The sequence below is a fragment of the Oncorhynchus clarkii genome, chromosome 20 (assembly GCF_045791955.1).
Source record: "Oncorhynchus clarkii lewisi isolate Uvic-CL-2024 chromosome 20, UVic_Ocla_1.0, whole genome shotgun sequence".
NCBI classification, from domain to species: domain Eukaryota; kingdom Metazoa; phylum Chordata; class Actinopteri; order Salmoniformes; family Salmonidae; genus Oncorhynchus; species Oncorhynchus clarkii.
This window is the reverse complement of record NC_092166.1, coordinates 17,136,800-17,161,484: the sequence shown is the minus strand read 5'-3', so window position 1 is coordinate 17,161,484 and position 24,685 is coordinate 17,136,800. Positions and strand designations below refer to the sequence as shown.

Below are 24,685 nucleotides of genomic sequence, written 5' to 3'. Positions count from 1 at the left end.
CCAGCCTGCTCTCCCAGGCTGGTGACAAGAGAGAGCCGTCGATATATGCCATCGTCGATGCTCCCCATTTTTTTTTTTTTTATGTTGGCACGTTACTGGGCTCAAACTCACAAGGCACTGGGCTCAAACTCACAAGAATACTTGATGATGCTTAATGGAAACAGCGCATTGTTTTTAATTATTTAGTTTTAAGCCTTCACCAAACCATAGCCCTAACGTTAACCACTCAGAATTAATACCTTAACTTAACCCTTTGAGTTGTTTCTGTTTTAACCCTGGAACAACACGGAATTAACCCTATAGCCACGCGGAATAACCCTGTAGCCAGGCGGAATTAACCCTGTAGCCACGCGGAATTAACCCTATAGCCACGCGGAATTAACCCTGTAGCCAGGCGGAATTAACCCTGTAGCGACGCGGAATTAACCCTATAGCCACGCGGAATTAACCCTATAGCCACGCGGAATTAACCCTATAGCCACGCGGAATTAACCCTGTAGCCACGCGGAATTAATCCTGTAGCCAGGCGGAATTAACCCTGTAGCCACGCGGAATTAACCCTGTAGCCACGCGGAATTAACCCTGTAGCCACGCGGAATTAACCCTGTAGCCAGGCGGAATTAACCCTGTAGCCACGTGGAATTAACCCTGTAGCCACGCGGAATTTACCCTGTAGCCACGCGGAATTAACCCTGTAGCCACGCGGAATTAACCCTGTAGCCACGCGGAATTAACCCTGTAGCCACGCGGAATTAACCCTATAGCCACGCGGAATTAACCCTGTAGCCACGCGGAATTAACCCTGTAGCCAGGCGGAATTAACCCTGTAGCCACGCGGAATTAACCCTGTAGCCACGCGGAATTAACCCTGTAGCCATGCGGAATTAACCCTGTAGCCACGCGGAATTAACCCTGTAGCCACGCGGAATTAACCCTATAGCCACGCGGAATTAACCCTGTAGCCACGCGGAATTAACCCTGTAGCCAGGCGGAATTAACCCTGTAGCCACGCGGAATTAACCCTGTAGCCACGCGGAATTAACCCTGTAGCCACGCGGAATTAACCATGTAGCCACGCGGAATTAACCCTGTAGCCACGCGGAATTAACCCTGTAGCCAGGCGGAATTAACCCTGTAGCCACGTGGAATTAACCCTGTAGCCACGCGGAATTAACCCTGTAGCCACGCGGAATTAACCCTATAGCCACGCGGAATTAACCCTATAGCCACGCGGAATTAATGGATTAAAAATACAACATTCATCCAATTACGGCAAATTCTGATGTGAAACTATGAGATTAGGTTTGCTATCCATGCCTTCCGCTGGTGTATTGCGTCACTGTATAACTGCTTTTCAGGCATCCTTGCCCTCTCACAGAGATGTTTTTGCAGAGGTTCTTTATGATTTTGACCACCGACTCGGCCTTCCAATGAGCTTTTGGGTGTCGTGGCAAGGAGGTGCTTGAATTCCCATTCTGCAGCAAATTTCCAGAACACAAAGCAAGCGAATTTGGTTCCATTATCTGAGATGACCTCATCTGCCTGGGCATAGTGGGCAAACTGAGCGTTTGATCGTTGATTCGGCTGAGTAATGATCGGCTAACAGGGAAGTCTTTGCCTCTGTGCTGAAAGAGATCTAGACTTACTATCTGCCAGGGTTGCATCGGTAGCTCGTGGGACATCATTGTCTCTCTCTGTTGCTCAATAGGGTGTACATTGCAGATTGTGCATATGCTGACATAGTCCTTTATTTCACTCTGCATTCCTGGCCAATACAGTGTGTCACGTGCTTGTTTGTAACAGGCCTTACCCCCAATGTGACTTGAGTGCACACACACCAGCATCTCAGGGCGCAGGGACCGGGGGATATCGACTCTCTGACCTTTGAATAGCACCTCATTTTGAACAATGAGCTCTTCTCTGACTGGCCAATATTCTCTGATGGCTAGAGCAGTTTCTTCCTTGCAGTCTGGCCAGCCCATCAGAATCACAGACCTCAATGTCTGGAGGTGCTCTTCCCTGTCTGTGTGCTGTCTGATTTGAATAAGGCGCTGGTCCGTAACATTGAGGTAGTCAGCCTGGTTGATGAGTTCACCATCCACTTGCTCTGTTTGTAAGCTGCACACTGCGTGTTGTTCATGCATGGAGCGTGTTTGTGTGTGTGTCTGATGCAGTAGCCCTGCTGAGCGTGTCACTCGCGTACATCCCCGGCCCTGGCTTATACACCACCTTTAGGTTGTAGTTTTGTAGGGCCAGTAGCATGTTCTGCAGTCATTGTGGGATGTTCAGGAGAGCCTTGCTGAATATAGCAATAAGGGGCTTGTGATCTGTCTCTGCTGTAATATTGTCGCACCCGTACAAGTAGTGGTGGAAGCCTTGGCATAAAAACACAATGCTGAGGTACTCCTCTATCTGAGCGTAGGTCTGCTGTGTTTTTAATTTTTTTTTTATCCAGGTAGGCTAGTTGAGAAAAAGTTCTCATCTACAAAACCGATTCTAGATTTAATTTTGGATTGGATATGCTTAATGTGAGTCTGGAAGGAGAGTTTACAGTCTAACCAGACACCTAGGTATTTGTAGTTGTCCACATAAGTCAGAACCGTCCAGATTAGTGATGCTGGATGGGCGGGCAGGTGTGGGCAGCGATCGGTTGAAGAGCATGCATTTAGTTTTACTTGCATTTAAGAGCAGTTGGAGGCCACGGAAGGAGAGTTGTATGGCATTGAAGCTCGTCTGGAGGTTAGTTAACACAGTGTCCAAAGAAGGGCCAGAAGTATACAGAATGGTGTCATCTGCGTAGAGGTGGATCAGAGAATCACCAGCAGCAAGAGCGACATCATTGATGTATACAGAGAAGAGAGTCAGCCCGAGGGTTGAACCCTGTGGCACCCCCATAGAGACTGCCAGAGGTCCGGACAACAGGCCCTCCGATTTGACACACTGATCTCTGTCTGAGAAGTAGTTGGTGAACCAGGTGAGGCAATCAATTGAGAAACCAAGGCCGATAAGAATGTGGTGATTGACAGAGTCGAAAGCCTTGGCCACGTCGATGAATACAGCTGCACAGTATTGTCTCTTATCGATGGCGGTTATGATATCGTTTCGGACCTTGAGCGTGGCTGAGGTGCACCAATGACCAGCTCGGAAACCAGATTGCATTGCGGAGAAAGTACGGTGGGATTCGAAATGGTCGGTGATCTGTTTGTTAACTTGACTTTCGAAGACTCCTCCTTAGTTGATCAGATACCTCAGAGAGCTGTGGCAGGACAGGTCAAGACCAATGTCAGGTCCCGTGCTCTTTGCAAAAGTCTGCACGTGCCTTCATCAGCTATGCCGAGCACTCTTATCGCTGATCAGTTTGTCTCTTAAAGCACAATATTCACATGTAGCTAGCTGCCTTTTTCCCTTAGCCTGGTGACAAAGCTGTAAATGGACTCCCCATCCTCCTGTTTACAACAGCCAAAAACATAACACTCGTAAATAACATTCTTTGCTGGTTTAAAGTTGTGTTCAAGAGCATCAATAATAGCTGTTGCGTTACTTTGCTGAGCTGCTGTTAGGTTCAGGTTGTGGTTGTGTAGATGTCAGCATTCAGCGGCCATTATAGTCCTCAAAGTGGCAGACACTGCATCATCATCCTTTTCCAGAAGTCCAGTAGCTGGTGCATAGTCCTCCCATTCTCTTCTGGACGTATCCCAGTTCGTGCTCCAATCTCCGCTGAGCTTCATAATGGCGGGAGGGGAATGTTAGCAGCCATGTCTATCTGATGTTAACAACACTGAAGCTAATTGCTAACTAGCAAACTCACTGTAGTTAAGGTGAAATCCAGCAATATTTTACTCAGTTGAATTTTATGTAAACCCAAACAGTTTGCTCTGATTTGCGGTGGTCATGTTTGGATGTTAAATGACGAGACAGTGTCACTGATGCAAGTAACCAGTTGTGCAGCACATTGCAAGGGTATATGCAGTACACTGGTAGGACACTGGTGTTGCAGTAATGAACATTTACCAACAGATAGCATCAATCTTACACCCATAACAAATGTGACCTCCATTGGTTTATGCATAAAATACTAATATCAAAATGGCCTCATATGGGTTCAATCACTATGGAAATACAAAAAAAACAATGTGATTGTGTTGCAAAAATCTGACCCGTTGTTTATAGACATATAATGACCTATTGGAAGCTGTAGGAGGTCATTTGAAATAAAAGACACCTTCCAATGAAGGCTGAAGGATGAAAGGCCAAAATGTGCTGGTTTTATCAATAAAGAAGCGCTTTTATTAATTCCCACTGGCCTCCAATGTATTTCCTTCTTGTCTGATTCAGTTTGCTCCTCAATTCATGCTCGTTGTTTGGAGAGCAAGGTAGTGGCAATGTTACCTTCCTTTTGCTGTGATCAAAATGTAAGAAATGACAATGTCATGCTGTTTTTCGTCCTGTGTTGACATAGGCTTATAGAGAGTGTTTGATTGGCTTTGGAATTGATTGACAACTTAAAATGCCGCTATGCACCAGCCCGTCTCTCTAGGTTTGTTGCTGAGTCGGCAGTTGCGGTAGTGGCAGAGGTCAACAATGGCGGACATCAGTGAGCAGTGCGCACCCATCGTGGTGTACCAGGAGGACGTGAGCGAGAACCCTGTCACTGCGCGAAGCAAGAAGGAGAGCCTACAAGAGGCCTCACGCACTCCAGCCTGTATCCTCTTCACATGTCCGGGGAGCTCTAGTTTAGATCCCTGCATCGTATCGTGGACTAAACTCAGCTAATGTTAGGGAGGCAATAGCCTAGCCTATTGAAAACATGCAGTGTCCCCATTCAGTAGGCCTAAGTGAAATAGTTTACACAATCGTGGTGATGTACATTTAGTGTCCCTCACTGTCCCACACACTTCTCTCCAATTACCTCATTGTTATGTTATGATATGACTGATAAATATTGAAATAATAGAGTGTGAATTTGTGTTTGTCCTTTATGGGGGTGTGACAGCTTGTCTGGTGGGTTCAATAGGGTCCCTCAGTGCAAGGATTGCCCGTTTGCCTCCCCTCTTCAGCTCTGTGAGTGTAGGGCACGCACACACACACACACACACGCACACTCACACGCACACACGCACGCATGCACGCACGCGCATGCACGCACGCACGCACGCACACACACACACACACGCACACTCACACGCGCACACGCACGCATGCACGCACGCGCATGCACGCACGCACGCACGCACACACACACACACACGCGAGCACACACGCGAGCACACACATACACACACACTCACACACACACACACACTCACACACACTCACACACACACACACACACACACACACACACACACACACACACACACACACACACACACACACTCGCACACACTCGCACACACTCGCACACACTCGCACACACACACACACACACACACACACACACACACACACACACACACACACACACACACACACTCACACACACTCACACACACACACACACTCACATACACACACACACACACACACACACACACACGCACACACACGCACACACTCGCACACACTCGCACACACACACACACACACACACACACACACACACACACACACACACACACACACACACACACACACACACACACACACACACCTCATAGTATAGTCTTTGTATCATGACGTGGAAGCTGTGTTTTTCAGATGGGTTATGACTGCGGACAGACGCTACATACTCACCTAGCTGCTATCGCAGAGGGCAAAGGTATGGTCACATGGTTTCTTATGGGTTCTTGACATTTCAAACAATGCTTATGTCTTCTTATAGTTTCAAAGAATAGGAAAAGGGAAACAGAATTTTAGCAATGGTCTAATGGTTTGATACAGGGTTAAGTAATCATGTGATATCTCTCCTCCCTCCAGACAGACAAGACAAGGCGGGGTCAAAGTTCACGCGGCTGTCGTCCCAGCAGGACTCGTCCACGTCGCTGCAGAATCGCCGGCACAACATGCCAGCTGAAAAGGTCAGGGCTCACACTTGACGGAGGGAGGAGGATGGTGTTGAGGAGTGACGTATCGCCTGGGTAACCCAAGTGTGATCTGCCTATTATGTCAATGGTCATTTTGATCAATAATCATCCATAATCAGTGAGAGATGTCCTCGTTGAGAACACTGAAGCTGGTTGGTCACATTGTTATCCTGTATACATAATGTAATTACTGGAATAGGTTCTTCTGACCCATTCAACTCATGTGTAAATTACATATTCAACAGACTTGTTCCTGATTGAATTAAGAGACAATGCTGCATACCAAGTTTAAACTGAGAATTCAAATGGGATTTTATGTTGGTCATTTGTGTGTGTTCAAATAGCGATGTGTGTTATCCCAGCAGGCAGAAGAAGATGCCATGGGAAATCACATTCCTTTCCCGCTGAGATGGTTTAATCTGCTTTCTCTCTCTTACCCTCAGCGTGAGGTGGGCATGCCCAAGCTGGTGGAGCTGTATCAGTACCCAGGGTTCAGAGACGACATGCCCATGCCCCTGCCACACAGCAACACCTTTTCTACCATCATTACCCACGTAGTGAGGGCACAGCCACACCTCACCGACAAGGTACTAAACAGCACTGTAGTCCAGCGGATAGGTGAAATAATTGTTCCATGTTATGATACAAGTATCAACCTTGGTACACCAATACTAGATACCTTAAGGGGACATTTTATAGATTGGAGGCAGTCTGGGAAGCCTGTCAGTCAACCAGAGCGGAATGACTTTGTAATGTTATCTATCCACTAAATAAATCCCACAGATAATATAGACAATACTCATAATGTACTCTTAAGACCTTAATAGTGTAAATGCATTTCAGAGCAGATGTAACAAGCTACAGACAAGCCTACTTGGAATGTTTCCATTGGGTTTCTTTAACCAATTTTTTAGCGGCCATACTGGAAATGACTGCCAGGATGGGTAATGGACAATCTGTGATGACAGTATAGCCACAAATACCTATTTAGACATGCCCTAGCTGTGTGTGAAATTTGGTCTCTATCACATAATCCTCAATTTCCTCATGTAGCCGCTAGACTATGGTCACAATGACCTTAATATGACCACTATTAAGGTCTTAAGAGTACATTATGATTATTGTCTATATTATCTGTGGGATTTATTTAGTGGATAGATAACATTACAAAGTCATTCTGATATTGTTTGGAATGATTTTACCCTATTTTCTTCTAACAGGAAATCCGAATGGCAGCCATTTTATTAAAATGGCCGCTCTGGTTGACTGACATGCTTCCCAGACTGCCTCCAATCTTTAAAATGTTCCTTACGGTGATGTTTTTAAGAAGTGGGCTTTTGAGGCTCTGGAGCCAGAGGAGGCCACTCATGTATAAAATGTTTCTAGTATTAGTTTAACAAGTTTGCTACTTCTCGGGTATATTTGGTTCTTATCCGCTGGACTACAAGGCATATGCTGTAGGCTTCTTCATTTGGTAGGGGGATCAGTTTTTTTCTCCATTAGTCACATTGAAGAAAGGAAACATTGGCCTGGTTCCAGATCGGTTTGGTCTTTGTAACTAACTACTATGGTTTTTGTCATGCCAAATGTGTAGTTAAACAGATCTGGGACCAGGCTAAGGAAACAGAGTATGGCTCATAAACATGAACTTCAAATATGATTTCAAACATAATCAGCAAACTATTATAATTATCTGACTAATGTTTGAAACATTCCATCTCCATCCTGTCCTGTAGCCCAGGTACAAGGCAGTGTTCCAAAGCATCCTATCTTCTTCTATGATGGAGGACTTTGTCATGGACTCCTTCTGGTGGCTGTTTCTACAGCACTTCCAGGTGAGATTGACAGAAAGTCACATTTATGCACATGTGTTTTTAGTGCAGTTGTCAACAGACTTAAACCACAGGTGGTGTTACATTAATGGCTGCCATGTTTCTTCTCTCCAGCCAGACGCACGCATACAGGACAGTCTCTTTGCACGAATTGCAGAGAATTACATCCGAATCCTGACCCAGAGTCTAACATCACGCAGTGGCAAGTGGTTTCTCAGGGTAATGCCTATTTTTCTCTACTCCTGTGCAGGTTGATAGATTGATCATGCACATAACATACAATATTATAAGATTCAACTGAGCACTCACAGATAAAACGTACAGTTGAAGTCAGAAGTTTACATACACCTTAGCCAAATACATTTGAACTCAGCTTTTCACAATTCATGAGATTTAATCCTAGTAAAAATTCCATGTCTTAGGTCAGTTAGGATCACCACTTTATTTTAAGAATGTGAAATGTCAGAATAATATTAGAGAGAAGGATATATTTCAGCTTTTATTTCTTTCATCACATTCACAGTGGGTCAGAAGTTTGCATACACTCAATTAGTTTTTGGTAGCATTGTCTTTACATTTTTTGGTGAAACGTTTCAGGTAGCCTTCCACAAGCTTCCCACAATAAGTTGGGTGAATTTTGGCCCATTCCTGGCCCATTCCTCCTGACAGAGCTGGTGTAACTGAGTCAGGTTTGTAGGCCTCCTTGCTGGCACTCACTTTTTCAGTTCTGCCCACACATTTTCTATAGGATTGAGCTCAGGGCTTTGTGATGACCATTCCAATACCTTGACTTTGTTGTCCTTAAGCCATTTTGCCACAACTTTGGAAGTGCGTGGGGTCATTGTCCATTTGGAAGACCCCTTTGCGACCAAGCTTTAACTTCCTAACTGATGTCTTGAGATGTTGCTTCAATATTTCCACATCATTTTCCTACCTCACGAAGCCATCTATTTTGTGAAGTGCACCAGTCCCTCCTGCAGCAAAGCACCCCCACAACACAATGCTGCCACCCCCGTGCTTCACGGTTGGGATGGTGTTCTTCGGCTTGCAAGCCTGCCCCTTTTTCCTCCAAACATAACAATGGTCATTATGGCCAAACAGTTCTATTTTTGTTTCATCAGACCAGAGGACATTTCTCCAAAAAGTACGATCTTTGTCCCCATGCGCAGTTGCAAACCGTAGTCCGGCTTTTTTATGGCGGTTTTGGAGCAGTGGCTTCTTCCTTACTGAGAGGCCTTTCAGGTTATGTCGATATAACATACTCGTTTTACTGTGGATATAGATACTTTTGTATCTGTTTCCTCCAGCATCTTCACAAGGTCTTTTGCTGTTGTTCTGGGATTGATTTGTACTTTTCGTACCAAAGTATATTCATCTCTAGGAGACAGAACGCATCTCCTTCCTGAGCGATATGATAGCTGCTTGGTCCCATGGTGTTTATACTTGCATGCTATTGTTTGTACAGATGAACGTGGTACTAACAGGAGTTTGGAAATTGCACCCAAGTATGAACCAGACTTGTCGAGGTCTACAATTTTTTTTCTGAAGTCTTGGATGATTTCTTTTGATTTTCCCATGATATCAAGCAAAGAGGCACTGAGTTTGAAAGTAGTCCTTGAAATACATTCACAAGTACACCTCCAATTTACTCAATTGATGTCAATTAGCCTATCAGAGGCTTCCAAAACCATGACATAATTTTCTGGAATTTTCCAAGCTGTTTAAAGGCACAGTCAACTTAGTGTATGTAAACTTCTGACCCACTGGAATTGTGATACAGTGAACTATAAGTGAAATAATCTGTCTGTAAACAATTGTTGGAAAAATGACTTGTGTCATGCACAAAGTAGATGTCCTAACCGACTTGCCAAAACTATAGTTTGTTAACAAGAAATTTGTGGAGTGGTTGAAAAACTAGTTTTAATGACTCCAACCTAAGTTTATGTAAACTTCTGACTTCAGCTGTATAGCTTTTACATTTATCTCACACTGAGTATAATCAAAACTATTTCCTAATCTCTTTCATCTATAGGAGTTCCCCAGTACTCTGGCTCAGACCCTGTACTGCTGCTTCTGCTGTTGTTTCCCTCAGTCCTGCAGAACCCTCCGCAGTGACACCTTCCTCATCCCACTGTGCTTTACTGCCTACCAGTGGACAGGAGGTGACACTGCACACACTCACTGAGAAACATACATACTTTCTCTCTGTCATTTAGTACTCTATTTCCACTCAGGCATCTGTAGATTCTTTCAGTCTTTCATATTAATTCTACCTATCTACCCTCCCAGCTGACACTGTTTACCCCTCTCTCTCTCTCCCGCCTGTCTGTCTGTCTGTCTGTCTGTCTCTCTCCCGCTCTGTCTGTCTGTCTGTGTCTGTCTGTCTGTCTGTCTGTCTGTCTGTCTCTCTCTCTCTCTCTCTCTCTCTCTCTCTCTCTCTCTCTCTCCCGCTCTGTCTGTCTGTCTCTCTCCCGCTCTGTCTGTCTGTCTGTCTCTCTCTCTCCCGCTCTGTCTGTCTGTCTGTCTGTCTGTCTGTCTGTCTGTCTGTCTGTCTGTCTGTCTCTCTCTCTCTCTCTCTCTCTCTCTCTCTCTCTCTCTCTCTCTCTCTCTCTATATATATATATATATAGGTATCTGTCCTGTCCCTGATATTTTTAAAAAGTGGGATTTTGAGGCTCTGGAGCCAGAGGAGGCCACTCATGTTCAGTTTGTTTCTGGGAACAAGAGGAATGAGAAAGAGAGTGACTCATGTCTGTCTCTCCTAGACAGTATGTTCTCCAGTGCCTATGTTGATGAGCCCTTTCATAGTAAATTGACCAGCAGTGCCACCACTCTACTGAAGAACAAACCGGTCAGTCTTTTCATTTTGTCAAAGTCACGCAGGCATGTGAGCATGCACACTTAAAATGAGCACACACACACACACACACACACACACACACACACACACACACACACACACACACACACACACACACACGCACACACACACACACACACACTCAATCACACACACTCAATCACACACACACAAACACCCCACTGGGTGAAAGCAGGTTGAATCAAAGTTGTTTCCACGTAATTTCAACAACAAAATTGAATGACATTGAATCAACGTGGAAAACGGATTGGATTTGCAAAAAGTCTTCAACGTAAGGGAACATTTAACCTAAATCTAATGACATGGTGACATTCAATTCATGTTAGTGGACAACTCAACCAAATGGAAATCAAAACTAGACATTGAAATGACGTCTGTGCCCAGTGGGACACCAATTGATCAGACCCTATGTCCTTCTGTGTGTGTCTCAGAGCTCATTGCTGACCAGTAGTAGTCACACCACTCTGGAGAGCCAGCCATCTAAAAGCACAGTTAACACAACCAGCACTACGTCAGGCTCGGAAGGTAAACCTCTATGTCTCAATTTGGTAAGCATAAGTAGTCTAAATGTAGTCTGTGTTTAGTGGTTTCTCTGCATGGACTTGATTCAAATTCGAGATTCATGGCATAGGTCTTTGGTAGTGATATTGACTTCACCAGAACTCAATGCCAACTTGCACTTTGTGTGCTCTTCTTGTCTCCCATGTCTCTCTGTTGTTGGCTGTGTGTGATGTTCTGGTTGTTCCAGAGAAGACCGTGGGCTCAGCGAACATCACAGGGTCAGACCTGAAGGCCCTGACTGGACAGGCCAACCAGACACATGCCAGAGAGGTCAGACTGGCACTTCACACAGTCCAGCTTTCACACTCATTCTGTCTGTCTTACTCTCCCTGCAGACATTGTTTTATTTACCCCTCTTTTCTTTCTTTCACTCTCTCTTGCTCTCAAACAAACACACACCTTTCTCTTTTTCTCTCATCCGCTCTCCTTCATATCCCTCTCTCATTCCCACTGTTTCTCCCCCTCTCCCACAGTCCCAAGTAGCCTACCCGGACATGGCGTTTAAGCGCAGTGTGTTTAACGTGTATGGCAACAGTCCTCTGGTGCAGTACTACATGCGTGTTCTCCACATGGACCCCAAGGTGGGACAGGACGTACTGGTGGTCCGGACCGAGATCAGCAAGCTGCCTCCATATCCTCACAATGATAATAATGGAGTGTGTGTGCGTGTGTACTGTACCTATGTGGGTGTGTGTGTAAATCAAATCAAATCAAATCAAATTTTATTTGTCACATACACATGGTTAGCAGATGTTAATGCGAGTGTAGCGAAATGCTTGTGCTTCTAGTTCCGACAATGCAGTAATAACCAACAAGTAATCTAACCTAACAATTCCAAAACTACTGTCTTGTACACAGTGTGAGGGGATAAAGAATATGTACATAAGGATATATGAATGAGTGATGGTACAGAGCAGCATAGGCAGATACAGTAGATTGTATCGAGTACAGTATATACATATGAGATGAGTATGTAAACAAGGTGGCATAGTTAAAGTGGCTAGTGATACATGTATTACATAAGGATACAGTCGATGATATAGAGTACAGTATATACGTATGCCTATGAGATGAATAATGTAGGGTAAGTAACATTATATAAGGTAGCATTGTTTAAAGTGGCTAGTGATATATTTACATCATTTCCCATCAATTCCCATTATTAAAGTGGCTGGAGTTGAGTCAGTGTCAGTGTGTTGGCAGCAGCCACTCAATGTTAGTGGTGGCTGTTTAACAGTCTGATAGCCTTGAGATAGAAGCTGTTTTTCAGTCTCTCGGTCCCAGCTTTGATGCACCTGTACTGACCTCGCCTTCTGGATGATAGCGGGGTGAACAGGCAGTGGCTCGGGTGGTTGATGTCCTTGATGATCTTTATGGCCTTCCTGTGACATCGGGTGGTGTAGGTGTCCTGGAGGGCAGGTAGTTTGCCCCCGGTGATGCGTTGTGCAGACCTCACTACCCTCTGGAGAGCCTTACGGTTGAGGGCGGAGCAGTTGCCGTACCAGGCGGTGATACAGCCCGCCAGGATGCTCTCGATTGTGCATCTGTAGAAGTTTGTGAGTGCTTTTGGTGACAAGCCGAATTTCTTCAGCCTCCTGAGGTTGAAGAGGCGCTGCTGCGCCTTCTTCACAATGCTGTCTGTGTGAGTGGACCAATTCAGTTTGTCTGTGATGTGTATGCCGAGGAACTTAAAACTTGCTACCCTCTCCACTACTGTTCCATCGATGTGGATAGGGGGGTGTTCCCTCTGCTGTTTCCTGAAGTCCACAATCATCTCCTTAGTTTTGTTGACGTTGAGTGTGAGGTTATTTTCCTGACACCACACTCCGAGGGCCCTCACCTCCTCCCTGTAGGCCGTCTCGTCGTTGTTGGTAATCAAGCCTACCACTGTTGTGTCGTCCGCAAACTTGATGATTGAGTTGGAGGCGTGCGTGGCCACGCAGTCGTGGATGAACAGGGAGTACAGGAGAGGGCTCAGAACGCACCCTTGTGGGGCCCCAGTGTTGAGGATCAGCGGGGAGGAGATGTTGTTGCCTACCCTCACCACCTGGGGGCGGCCCGTCAGGAAGTCCAGTACCCAGTTGCACAGGGCGGGGTCGAGACCCAGGGTCTCGAGCTTGATGACGAGCTTGGAGGGTACTATGGTGTTGAATGCCGAGCTGTAGTCAATGAACAGCATTCTCACATAGGTATTCCTCTTGTCCAGATCGGTTAGGGCAGTGTGCAGTGTGGTTGAGATTGCATCGTCTGTGGACCTATTTGGGCGGTAAGCAAATTGGAGTGGGTCTAGGGTGTCAGGTAGGGTGGAGGTGATATGGTCCTTGACTAGTCTCTCAAAGCACTTCATGATGACGGAAGTGAGTGCTATGGGGCGGTAGTCGTTTAGCTCAGTTACCTTAGCTTTCTTGGGAACAGGAACAATGGTGGCCCTCTTGAAGCATGTGGGAACAGCAGACTGGTATAGGGATTGATTGAATATGTCCGTAAACACACCGGCCAGCTGGTCTGCGCATGCTCTGAGGGCGCGGCTGGGGATGCCGTCTGGGCCTGCAGCCTTGCGAGGGTTAACACGTTTAAATGTCTTACTCACCTCGGCTGCAGTGAAGGAGAGACCGCAAGTTTTCGTTGCAGGCCGTGTCAGTGGCACTGTATTGTCCTCAAAGCGGGCAAAAAAGTTATTTAGTCTGCCTGGGAGCAGGACATCCTGGTCCGTGACTGGGCTGGATTTCTTCCTGTAGTCCGTGATTGACTGTAGACCCTGCCACATGCCTCTTGTGTCTGAGCCGTTGAATTGAGATTCTACTTTGTCTCTGTACTGACGCTTAGCTTGTTTGATAGCCTTGCGGAGGGAATAGCTGCGCTGTTTGTATTCGGTCATGTTACCAGACACCTTGCCCTGATTAAAAGCAGTGGTTCGCGCTTTCAGTTTCACACGAATGCTGCCATCAATCCACGGTTTCTGGTTAGGGAATGTTTTAATCGTTGCTATGGGAACGACATCTTCAACGCACGTTCTAATGAACTCGCACACCGAATCAGCGTATTCGTCAATGTTGTTGTCTGACGCAATACGAAACATGTCCCAGTCCACGTGTTGGAAGCAGTCTTGGAGTGTGGAGTCAGCTTGGTCGGACCAGCGTTGGACAGACCTCAGCGTGGGAGCCTCTTGTTTTAGTTTCTGTCTGTAGGCAGGGATCAACAAAATGGAGTCGTGGTCAGCTTTTCCGAAAGGGGGGCGGGGCAGGGCCTTATATGCGTCGCGGAAGTTAGAGTAACAATGATCCAAGGTCTTTCCACCCCTGGTTGCGCAATCGATATGCTGATAAAATTTGGGGAGTCTTGTTTTCAGATTAGCCTTGTTAAAATCCCCCGCTACAATGAATGCAGCCTCCGGATAAATGGTTTCCAGTTTGCAAAGAGTCAAATAAAGTTCATTCAGAGCCAACGATGTGTCTGCTTGGGGGGGGATATATACGGCTGTGATTATAATCGAAGAGAATTCTCTTGGTAGATAATGCGGTCTACATTTGATTGTGAGGAATTCTAAATCAGGTGAACAGAAGGATTTGAGTTCCTGTATGTTTCTTTCATCACACCATGTCACGTTAGTCATAAGGCATACGCCCCCGCCCCTCTTTTTACCAGAAATATGTTTTTTCCTGTCTGGGCGATGCGTGGAGAAACCTGTTGGCTGCACCGCTTCGGATAGCGTCTCTCCAGTAAGCCACGTTTCCGTGAAGCAAAGAACGTTACAGTCTCTGATGTCCCTCTGGAATGCTACCCTTGCTCGGATTTCATCAACCTTGTTGTCAAGAGACTGGACATTGGCAAGAAGAATGCTAGGGAATGGTGCACGATGTGCCCGTCTCCGGAGTCTGACCAGAAGACCGCCTCGTTTCCCTCTTTTTCGGAGTCGTTTTTTTGGGTCGCTGCATGGGATCCACTCCGTTGTCCTGTTTGTAAGGCAGAGCACAGGATCCGCGTCGCGAAAAGCGTATTCTTGGTCGTACTGATGGTGAGTTGACGCTGATCTTATATTCAGTAGTTCTTCTCGACTGTATGTGATGAAACCTAAGATGACCTGGGGTACTAATGTAAGAAATAACACGTAAAAAAACAAAAAACTGCATAGTTTCCTAGGAACGCGAAGCGAGGCGGCCATCTCTGTCGGCGCCGGAAGTCATTTATGTAAATGTGTATGTGTGTGTCCCGGCGCCAAACATGTACCCCACAGATCATTCTGTTGATAAAGTTAGAGGGTGCTCCTGTATTAGCCATTCTGCCGTCTGCATCCACATACAGGGCCTTCAGAAAGTATTCATGCCCTTGACTTATTCCACATGTGTTGTATTACAGCCTGAATTCAAAATGGATTCAATATATTTTTTCTCACCCATCTACAAACAATGCCCCATAATGACAAAGTGAGAACATGTTTTTAGAAATGTTTGCAGATTTATTGAAAATTAAAGACAGAAAGATCTCATTTATATAAGTATTCACACCCTTGGGTCAATACTTAGTAAAAACACCTTTGGCACCAGTCTTTCTAAGAGCTTTCCACACCTGGATTTGCCCATTATTCTTTTAAAAATGATGCAAGTTCTTTTAAATTGGTTGTTGATCATTGCTAGACAACCATTTTCAGCTATTTGCCATAGATGTTCAAGTAGATTTAAGTCTAAACTGTATCTTGGCCACTCAGGAACATTCTTGGTAAGCAGCTCCAGTGTAGATTTGCCATTGTGTATTAGGTTATTTTCCTGCTGAAATGTGAATTAATCTCCCAGTGTCTGGTGAAAAGCAGACTGAACCAGGTTTTCCTCTAACCTTTTGCCTGTGCTTAGCTCCATTCCATATTTTTTTATCCTGAAAACCTCCCCAGTCCTTAACAATTACAAGCATGACCATAACATGGTGCAGCCAACACTGATTGAAAATATGGAGATTAGTACTCAGTATGTGTTGTATTGGATTTGCCCCAAACATAACACTTTGTTTTCAGGACAAAAAGTCAATTGCTTTGCCACATTTTTTGCAGTATTACTTTAGTACCTTGTTGCAAACAAGATGCATGTTTTGGAATATTTGTTATCTGTACAGGATTCCTTATTTTCACTCTGACAAATATGTTAGTATTGTGGAGTAACTACAATGTTGATCCATCCTCAGTTTTCTCCTATCACAGTCATTAAACTCTGTAACTGTTTTTTATTCACCATTGGTAAAATCCCTGAGTGGTTTCCTTCCTCAGTTAGAAAGGACACCTGAATCTTTGAAGTGACTGGGTGTATTGATACACCATCCAAAGTGTATTTAATAACTTCACCATGCTCAAAGGGATATTCAATGTCTGCATTTGTTTTTACCCATCACCCAATAGGGGCCTTTCTTTGCGAGGCATTGGAAAACCTCCCGGGTCTTTGTGGTTGAATGTGTTTGAAATTCACTGCTCTACTGAGGGACCTTACAGATAATTGTGTGTGGGGTACAGAGATGAGGTAGTCATTCAAAAATCATGTTAAACTGTATTATTGCAACTTATTATGTGACTTGTTAATTAAGCACATTTTTTACTCTCTAACTCATTTAGACTTGCCACAAGAGTTAAATACGTATTGACAAAAATCTACATTTATTCAATTTTAAATTCAGGCTGTAACACAACAAATTGCTGAAAAAGTCAAGGGGTGTGAATACTTTCTGATGGCGCTGTACATGACATCACAGCCAGTGTTCCTTCCTTGACCCCTTGGTGATGTTACGGCTGGATCAGTGACGTACAGGGACATTCTGAGTAAGGCCCAGGAGCGTTCTGTGGCCCACCGCAGGGACCTCAGGACCATGTGGGGCCAATACTCCAAGGACCTCTATGTTCTCAACCAGAGGAAGCTGGACGAGCGCTATGAAACCTTCAGGTACAGTTAACATTCCCAACACCACAGCTCAACACTAAAGTGTATATCTTACTGTAGTAAGACACACACTGTAAGAGACACACTGAGTGTACAAAAAATTAACACCTGCTCTTTCCATGACCGACTGACCAGGTGAATACAGGTGAAAGCTATGATCGCTTATTGATGTCACTTGTTAAATCCACCAATCAGTGTAGATGAAGGGGAGAAGAGATGTTAAATAATGATTTCTAAGCCTTGACAGAATTGAGACGTGTGCCAGTCATAGGGTGAATGAGCAAGACAAAAGATGGAAGCGCCTTTGAACTGGGTATATTAGTAGGTACCAGGCGCAACAGTTTGTGTCTAGAACTGCAATGCTGCTGGGTTTTTAGACTCAACAGTTTTCCATGTGTATCAAGAATGGTCCACCACCCAATGGACTTCCAGCCAACTTGACACAACTGTGGGAAGCATTGGAGTCAACATGGGCCAGCATCCCTGTGGACATCTTTCGACACCTTGTAGAGTCTATGCCCCAACACAATATTAGGAAGGGGTTCTTAATGTTTGGTATACTCAGTGTATCTCTTCTATTGAGACCTGACAAGGTCTTCTGATTGATAACTGTAGCATTATATACTACAATACCCATAATGCCCTGTGTAACATATCCAGTTTTATGTTAGTACAATTAGCATAATTGTGTCCCTCCTTGTCAATACAAAAACAATGTTGAAAATATATATTTAAAATAATGCATAAAATGCATCCCAAATGGCACCCTACCCACTAGATAGTGAACCACTCTGGTCAAAAGTAGTGCACTATGTAGGGAACAGGGAACAACCTGGCACGCAGACATGCCCACTGCTGCCTCAGCCATACAAGTGTCACGTAATATCAAGGTGGGTGGAATCAGGCGCAGAGAGCAGGTTACAGTGAGTCGATAGATTTTATTCTCCGGAAACCAAACACGGTCAACCCAAATATACAGGGTGAAATAATCCAACACAGGATCAAAATATTATCGGAGAAAATAACACACACGTATTAACCCAAAATACATGAATCCAAAACAATCCCGCACAAAACAAGGGCGGGACAACCTACTACATATAAGGACGTCAATTAAACTAAAATACACACAGGTGAAACTAATAAGACAAAACCAACAGACAAACGAAAAAGGGATCGGTGGTGGCTAGTAGGACGGTGACGACGACCGCCGAGCACCGCCCGAACAGGCAGGAGAGCCAACCTCGGCGGAAGTCGTGACAGTACCCCCCCCCCCCTGACGCGCGGCCCCCGCAGCGCGCCGCCACCGTCCTCGAGGACGACCCGGAGGACGAGGTGCTGGGCGATCCGGGTGGAGGCGGTGGAAATCTCTCAGGAGAGAAGGGTCCAAAATGTCCCTCACCGGAACCCAGCATCTCTCCTCCGGACCGTACCCCTCCCAGTCCACGAGGTACTGTAGGCCCCCCACCCGGCGTCTCGAATCCAGAATGCCCCGAACTGTGTACGCCGGGGACCCCTCGATGTCCAGGGGGGGCGGAGGGACCTCAGGCACCTCACCTTCTTCCAGGGGACCAGCCACCACCGGCCTGAGGAGAGACACATGAAACGAGGGGTTAATACGGTAATACCTAGGAAGTTGTAACCTGTAACACACCTCGTTTATTCTCCTCAGGACTTTGAACGGCCCCACACACTGCGGCCCCAGCTTCCGACAGGGCAGGCGGAGGGACAGGTTTCGGGTCGAGAGCCAGACCCTGTCCCCCGGTGCAAACACGGGGGCCTCACTGCGGTGCTGGTCAGCGCTCCTCTTCTGCCGTTCGCCCGCTAACCGTAGTGAGTCCTGAACGGCCTTCCAGGTGTCCTTGGAGCGCTGTACCCATTCCTCCACCGCAGGAGCCTCGGTCTGGCTCTGATGCCATGGGGCCAGGAACGGCTGGTAACCTAACACACACTCAAAAGGAGACAAGTTAGTTGAGGAGTGGCGTAGGGAGTTCTGAGCTAGTTCAGCCCAGGGAACATACCTTGTCCACTCACCAGGCCGGTCCCGGCAATAGGACCGCAGAAACCTGCCCACATCTTGGTTTACGCGCTCCACCTGCCCATTACTCTCGGGGTGAAAACCTGAGGTTAAGCTGACCGAGACCCCCAGTCTCTCCATAAACGCCCTCCATACTCTGGACGTGAATTGGGGACCCCGATCAGAAACGATGTCCTCAGGCACCCCATAGTGCCGGAAGACATGGGTAAACAAGGCCTCAGCAGTCTGCAGGGCCGTAGGGAGACCGGGCAACGGGATGAGACGACAGGACTTAGAAAACCGGTCCACAACGACCAGGATCGTAGTACTTCCCTGGGACGGGGGAAGGTCGGTAAGAAAGTCCACCGATAAGTGTGTCCACGGCCGTTGTGGAACGGGGAGGGGTTGTAATTTCCCTCTAGGCAGGTGCCGAGGAGCCTTGCTCTGAGCACACACTGAGCAGGAGGAGACATAAAATCTCACGTCTTTAGCTAGCGTGGGCCACCAGTATCTCCCTCTCAGACTCCGCACTGTCCTCTCGATGCCAGGATGACCCGAGGAGGGGAGAGTATGAGCCCACCGAATCAGCTTGTCCCGGACCCCCCTCGGTACGTACTGAGTTCCCACTGGACAGTTGGGGGGGGCCGGCTCTGACCGTGAGGCCTCCTCTATCTCCGCGTCCACCTCCCATACCACCGGTGCCACGAGACATGACGGTGAAATGATGGGAGCTGGCTCAACGGGCCGCTCCTCGGTATCATAGAGGCGGGACAGCGCGTCGGCCTTGGTGTTTTGGGAGCCTGGCCGGTATGAGAGGGTAAACCGGAACCTGGTAAAAAACATGGCCCATCTAGCCTGACGTGGATTTAGTCTCTTCGCTGCCCAGATATACTCGAGATTACGATGGTCAGTCCAGATGAGAAAGGGGTGTTTAGCCCCCTCAAGCCAATGTCTCCACACCTTCAGAGCCTTGACTACAGCTAACAACTCCCGGTCCCCCACATCATAGTTTCGCTCCGCTGGGCTGAGCTTGCTCGAAAAGAAAGCACAAGGTCGAAGCTTGGGTGGCACGCCCGAGCGTTGGGACAGCACGGCTCCGACCCCAGCCTCGGACGCATCCACCTCCACTATGAACGCTAAAGAGGGGTCCGGATGCGCCAACACGGGCGCATTGGTGAACAGCTCCTTCAAACGAGTGAATGCTCTGCCCGCCTCTGCTGACCAGCGCAAGCGCACCGGTCCTCCCTTCAGCAGCGAGGTGATGGGAGCAGCCACCTGACCAAAACCCCGGATAAACCTCCGGTAGTAATTGGCAAACCCTAAAAACCGCTGCACCTCTTTCACCGTGGTCGGAGTCGGCCAATTACGCACGGCTGTAACGCGGTCATCCTCCATCAACACCCCAGAGGTGGAAATACGATATCCCAGGAAGGAAACGGACTGTTTGAAAAACTCACATTTCTCCGCCTTGCAATACAGGTCATGCTCCAGCAGTCGCCCAGGTACCTTACGCACCAGAGACACATGCGCCGCGCGTGTGGCAGAATAGATCAAGATGTCATCGATGTACACTACCACTCCCTGCCCGAGCAGGTCTCGGAGAATTTCGTCTACGAAGGATTGGAAGACGGCTGGAGCATTCTTCAACCCGTATGGCATGACGCGGTACTCATAATGACCAGATGTAGTACTAAATGCAGTTTTCCACTCATCTCCTCCCCGGATACGCACCAGATTATACACGCTCCTCAGGTCCAGTTTTGTGAAGAAGCGCGCCCCGTGAAATGATTCCACCGCCGTAGCGATGAGAGGTAGTGGGTAACTAAACCCCACTGTGATGGAATTTAGACCTCTATAATCAATGCACGGACGCAGACCTCCATCCTTCTTCTTCACAAAAAAGAAGCTTGAGGAGACGGGTGATGCGGAGGGCCGAATGTACCCCTGTCTCAGCGATTCAGCAACGTATGTTTCCATCGCTACCGTCTCCTCCTGGGACAATGGATACACGTGACTCCTAGGAAGTGCAGCGTTCTCCAGAAGGTTTATCACGCAGTCCTCTCGACGATGAGGTGGTAATTGGGTCGCCTTCTTTTTACTGAAGGCGATAGCCAAATCGGCATATTCAGAGGGAATGCGCACGATGGAGACTTGGTCTGGACTCTCCACCGTAGTCGCACCAACGGCAACTCCTCTACACCTACCTGAACACTCCTCTGACCACCCCTTAAGAGCCCCCTGTCGCCAGGAAATCACCGGATTGTGTTGAGCTAACCAGGGAACCCCCAACACCACTGGAAACGCAGGTGAATCTATAAGGAACAGACTAATCTGCTCCTTATGATCCCCCTGCGTTACCATGTCCAGTGGCACCGTAGCCTCCCTAATCACTCCTGACCCTAATGGTCGGCTATCTAAGGAGTGCACGGGGAAGGGTTGGTCTAACGACACCAGGGGAATCCCTAGCCTTAACGCAAGCCCACGATCCATGAAATTCCCAGCTGCGCCTGAATCGACTAGCGCCTTATGCTGTAGAGAGGGAAAAAAACCAGGGAAAGAAGTCAATACATACACATGACCGACAGGAGGCTCTGGGTGAGTCTGGTGCTTACTCACCTGGGGTGATCGAGCAGTGCTCCGCCTGCCATCCCGACTCCCAGACGAGTTCCTCCAGCACCGGTCTGACGTGTGCCCTCGTCGACCACAACTGGTGCAGGAGGACACTCCTCCTCCGGTCCCCCTCGAAGCTGCCCCTCCTAATTCCATTGGGATAGGGGCAGGAGGGCTGGGAAGTGGAAACGACAGGGCCTGATCCGAACGCCCGCGGGCAGCCAGGAGATTGTCGAGACGGATAGCCAAGTCAATGAGCTCATCCAGTGTGCAGGTGGTGTCCCGACATGCCAGCTCCCTGCGGACGTCCTCCCTGAGACTGCATCTGAAATGATCGACCAAGGCCCTGTCGTTCCATCCTGCTCCTGCGGCCAAGGTCCTGAACTCCAGAGCAAAGTCCTGTGCGCTCCTCGTCTCCTGCCGCAGGTGGAACAGCCGTTCACCCGCCGCCCGACCCTCTGGTGGATGGTCAAAAACAGCTCGGAATCGGCGGGTGAACTCTGGGTAATTATCCCTCGCCGAGTCCGGACCATTCCACACTGCGTTGGCCCACTCGAGGGCTCGCCCAGTCAAGCAGGAGACGAGGGCGCTCACGCTCTCCTCTCCAGAAGGAGCAGGACGCACGGTAGCCAGGTATAGTTCCAGTTGAAGGAGGAAACCCTGGCACCCAGCCGCCGTTCCGTCATACTCCCGTGGGAGTGTCAACCGAAGAGCCCCGGAGCCCGATGTGGTCGCAGGAACAGGAGGTGCTGGAGAAGGGGGTGCTAGCGATGATGTGGGAAGACCACTCCTCTCCCATCGATCCATCCTCTCCATCATTTGGTCCATGGCAGAACCAATCCGATGAAGCACGCTGGTGTGGTGGAGGACTCTCTCCTCCATCGATGGGAGAGGAGACGCGGCTGCTCCTGCTGATTCCATGGGAGGTTGCGGGATTCTGTCACGTAATATCAAGGTGGGTGGAATCAGGCGCAGAGAGCAGGTTACAGTGAGTCGATAGATTTTATTCTCCGGAAACCAAACACGGTCAACCCAAATATACAGGGTGAAATAATCCAACACAGGATCAAAATATTATCGGAGAAAATAACACACACGTATTAACCCAAAATACATGAATCCAAAACAATCCCGCACAAAACAAGGGCGGGACAACCTACTACATATAAGGACGTCAATTAAACTAAAATACACACAGGTGAAACTAATAAGACAAAACCAACAGACAAACGAAAAAGGGATCGGTGGTGGCTAGTAGGACGGTGACGACGACCGCCGAGCACCGCCCGAACAGGCAGGAGAGCCAACCTCGGCGGAAGTCGTGACAACAAGGTGTTGTCCTCCTGTAGGCTCAGGTTGATCATTTGAATAACCATACAGAGAGATACCATGTTGATGTAGCTTAGCCTAGACCTGCAGAGCGAGCCACAGGTGGTGTTGGAAATAAATGATGCTCCATGTAATGTCTGCTTTGGATCTGTCTATGTTGGCCTATTAATACTTGTCACCTATTTGGGGTAATGATAGCCTACTCTGCTCTCACTGTCTGATTCTAGGCCTACTCTCACACAACCAATGTTCCCTGGCCCATACAAATGCATTTTTTCTCCCCTGTGAAAATAAGTGTTTTATGTTAATTAAGCAATAAGGCACAGGGGTCTGTGGTATATGGCCAGTATAGCACGGCTAATAGCTGTTCTTTGCACAACACAATGCAGAGTGCCTGGATTCAGCCCTTAGCCATAGTATATTGGCCATATACCACAACCCCCCAGGGTTATTGCTATTATAAACTGGTTACCAACATAATTAGATCAGTAAAAATACACGTTTTGTCATACCCGTGGCATACAGTCCGATATACCACGGCTGTCAGCCAATCAGCATTCAGGGCTCGAACCACCCAGTTTATAATATTTTCAAGTTACCCTCTGCCCGAATGTGTCTTTGCTTTTTTTGTCTTTTCAAAAGATAATAAAGTGAACAAAAGCATGCTTGATTCTGTCCTGTATTGGTGACGCTCCTTTCTCTCTCTTTTAATCAGGAAACAGAAAAAGATCCTGTCCCAGAAGACAACTATCAAACGACTGTGCCAGCTACTGGTCCCAGAGACCATTGTAAGTTCTACATGACTGTCCTGTGAGTCCTCACTATTGTTGTATTAAAGGTGGTACTGTTGTGTTGTGCCACAAAGAGTATGGCTTAACCTGATCTATATGAATTTCAGTAATGGGCGGCAGGGCCCTCACTACTGTAGAATGAAGGTAGATAAGCTATAAAGTAGCTACAAGTACAGTAGCTGTATACCCCTTTATTGACAGTTCTGTCATTCTTATCGTAGAATGAAGAGGACACCAGGACCAGCTCTGAGGTCATACATGCCTTCGAAATGGCTGTGTCTGGGCTGGACAAAGTCACCCCTGAGCCCTCAGTCTGACCCCTTAACCCCCAGGGTTTGACCACTGAACCCTGAACCTGAACCCTGACTACCCTCATATCGGAAATGCATTAAAAAAACATGCTTCAACTGTATTGGCTTTGATTATATTTGGCTCTTCGGGGTACACGCTGTCTGTGCAGGAATGCTGTAATGAACTACCACAGGCACAATGTGGCGGTATATACATGGCTACAAATACCTGTGTCTGAATGGTGTTGACTCTGAGTAATCATTAAAAAGAAAGACTGAAAGAGTGTAAAACATAAGATAGAATATGGATAGGTTGGGGTTTTGGACAGAGATCTTGGCTTGATGATAGACGATATTTAATTGACCTCCCAGACGATACCCCTCAAGGTCACCAGCATTGCTTTTGGAAACGAGAACACAGACAGCTCAGTAGATT

At 47.2% G+C, this 24,685-nt stretch overlaps 1 protein-coding gene across 1 annotated transcript; it reads left to right on the top strand.

Moving 5' to 3' along the window:
* Window positions 1–4,581: 4,581 nt before the first annotated feature.
* LOC139375681 (protein FAM227A-like) lies at window positions 4,582–24,315 on the top strand. Its single transcript, XM_071117488.1, has 15 exons — window positions 4,582–4,702; window positions 4,994–5,061; window positions 5,698–5,758; window positions 5,917–6,017; window positions 6,467–6,610; window positions 7,760–7,858; window positions 7,970–8,074; window positions 9,888–10,017; window positions 10,486–10,706; window positions 11,168–11,261; window positions 11,485–11,567; window positions 11,771–11,928; window positions 17,063–17,215; window positions 23,884–23,956; window positions 24,181–24,315. The coding sequence occupies exons 1-15, from the start codon at window positions 4,582–4,584 to the stop codon at window positions 24,274–24,276; spliced, it is 1,707 nt and encodes a 568-aa protein (XP_070973589.1). The 3' UTR covers window positions 24,277–24,315.
* The last annotated feature ends 370 nt before the right edge of the window (window positions 24,316–24,685 follow it).

Coding starts and splice junctions, on each gene's coding strand:
- LOC139375681 (XM_071117488.1), top strand. CDS start 4,582: ATGGCGGACATCAGTGAGCAGTGCGCACCCATCGTGGTGTACCAGGAG. Junction 5,759..5,916: donor TGCTATCGCAGAGGGCAAAG/GTATGGTCACAT, acceptor TCCTCCCTCCAG/ACAGACAAGACAAGGCGGGG. Junction 7,859..7,969: donor TGTTTCTACAGCACTTCCAG/GTGAGATTGACA, acceptor TCTTCTCTCCAG/CCAGACGCACGCATACAGGA.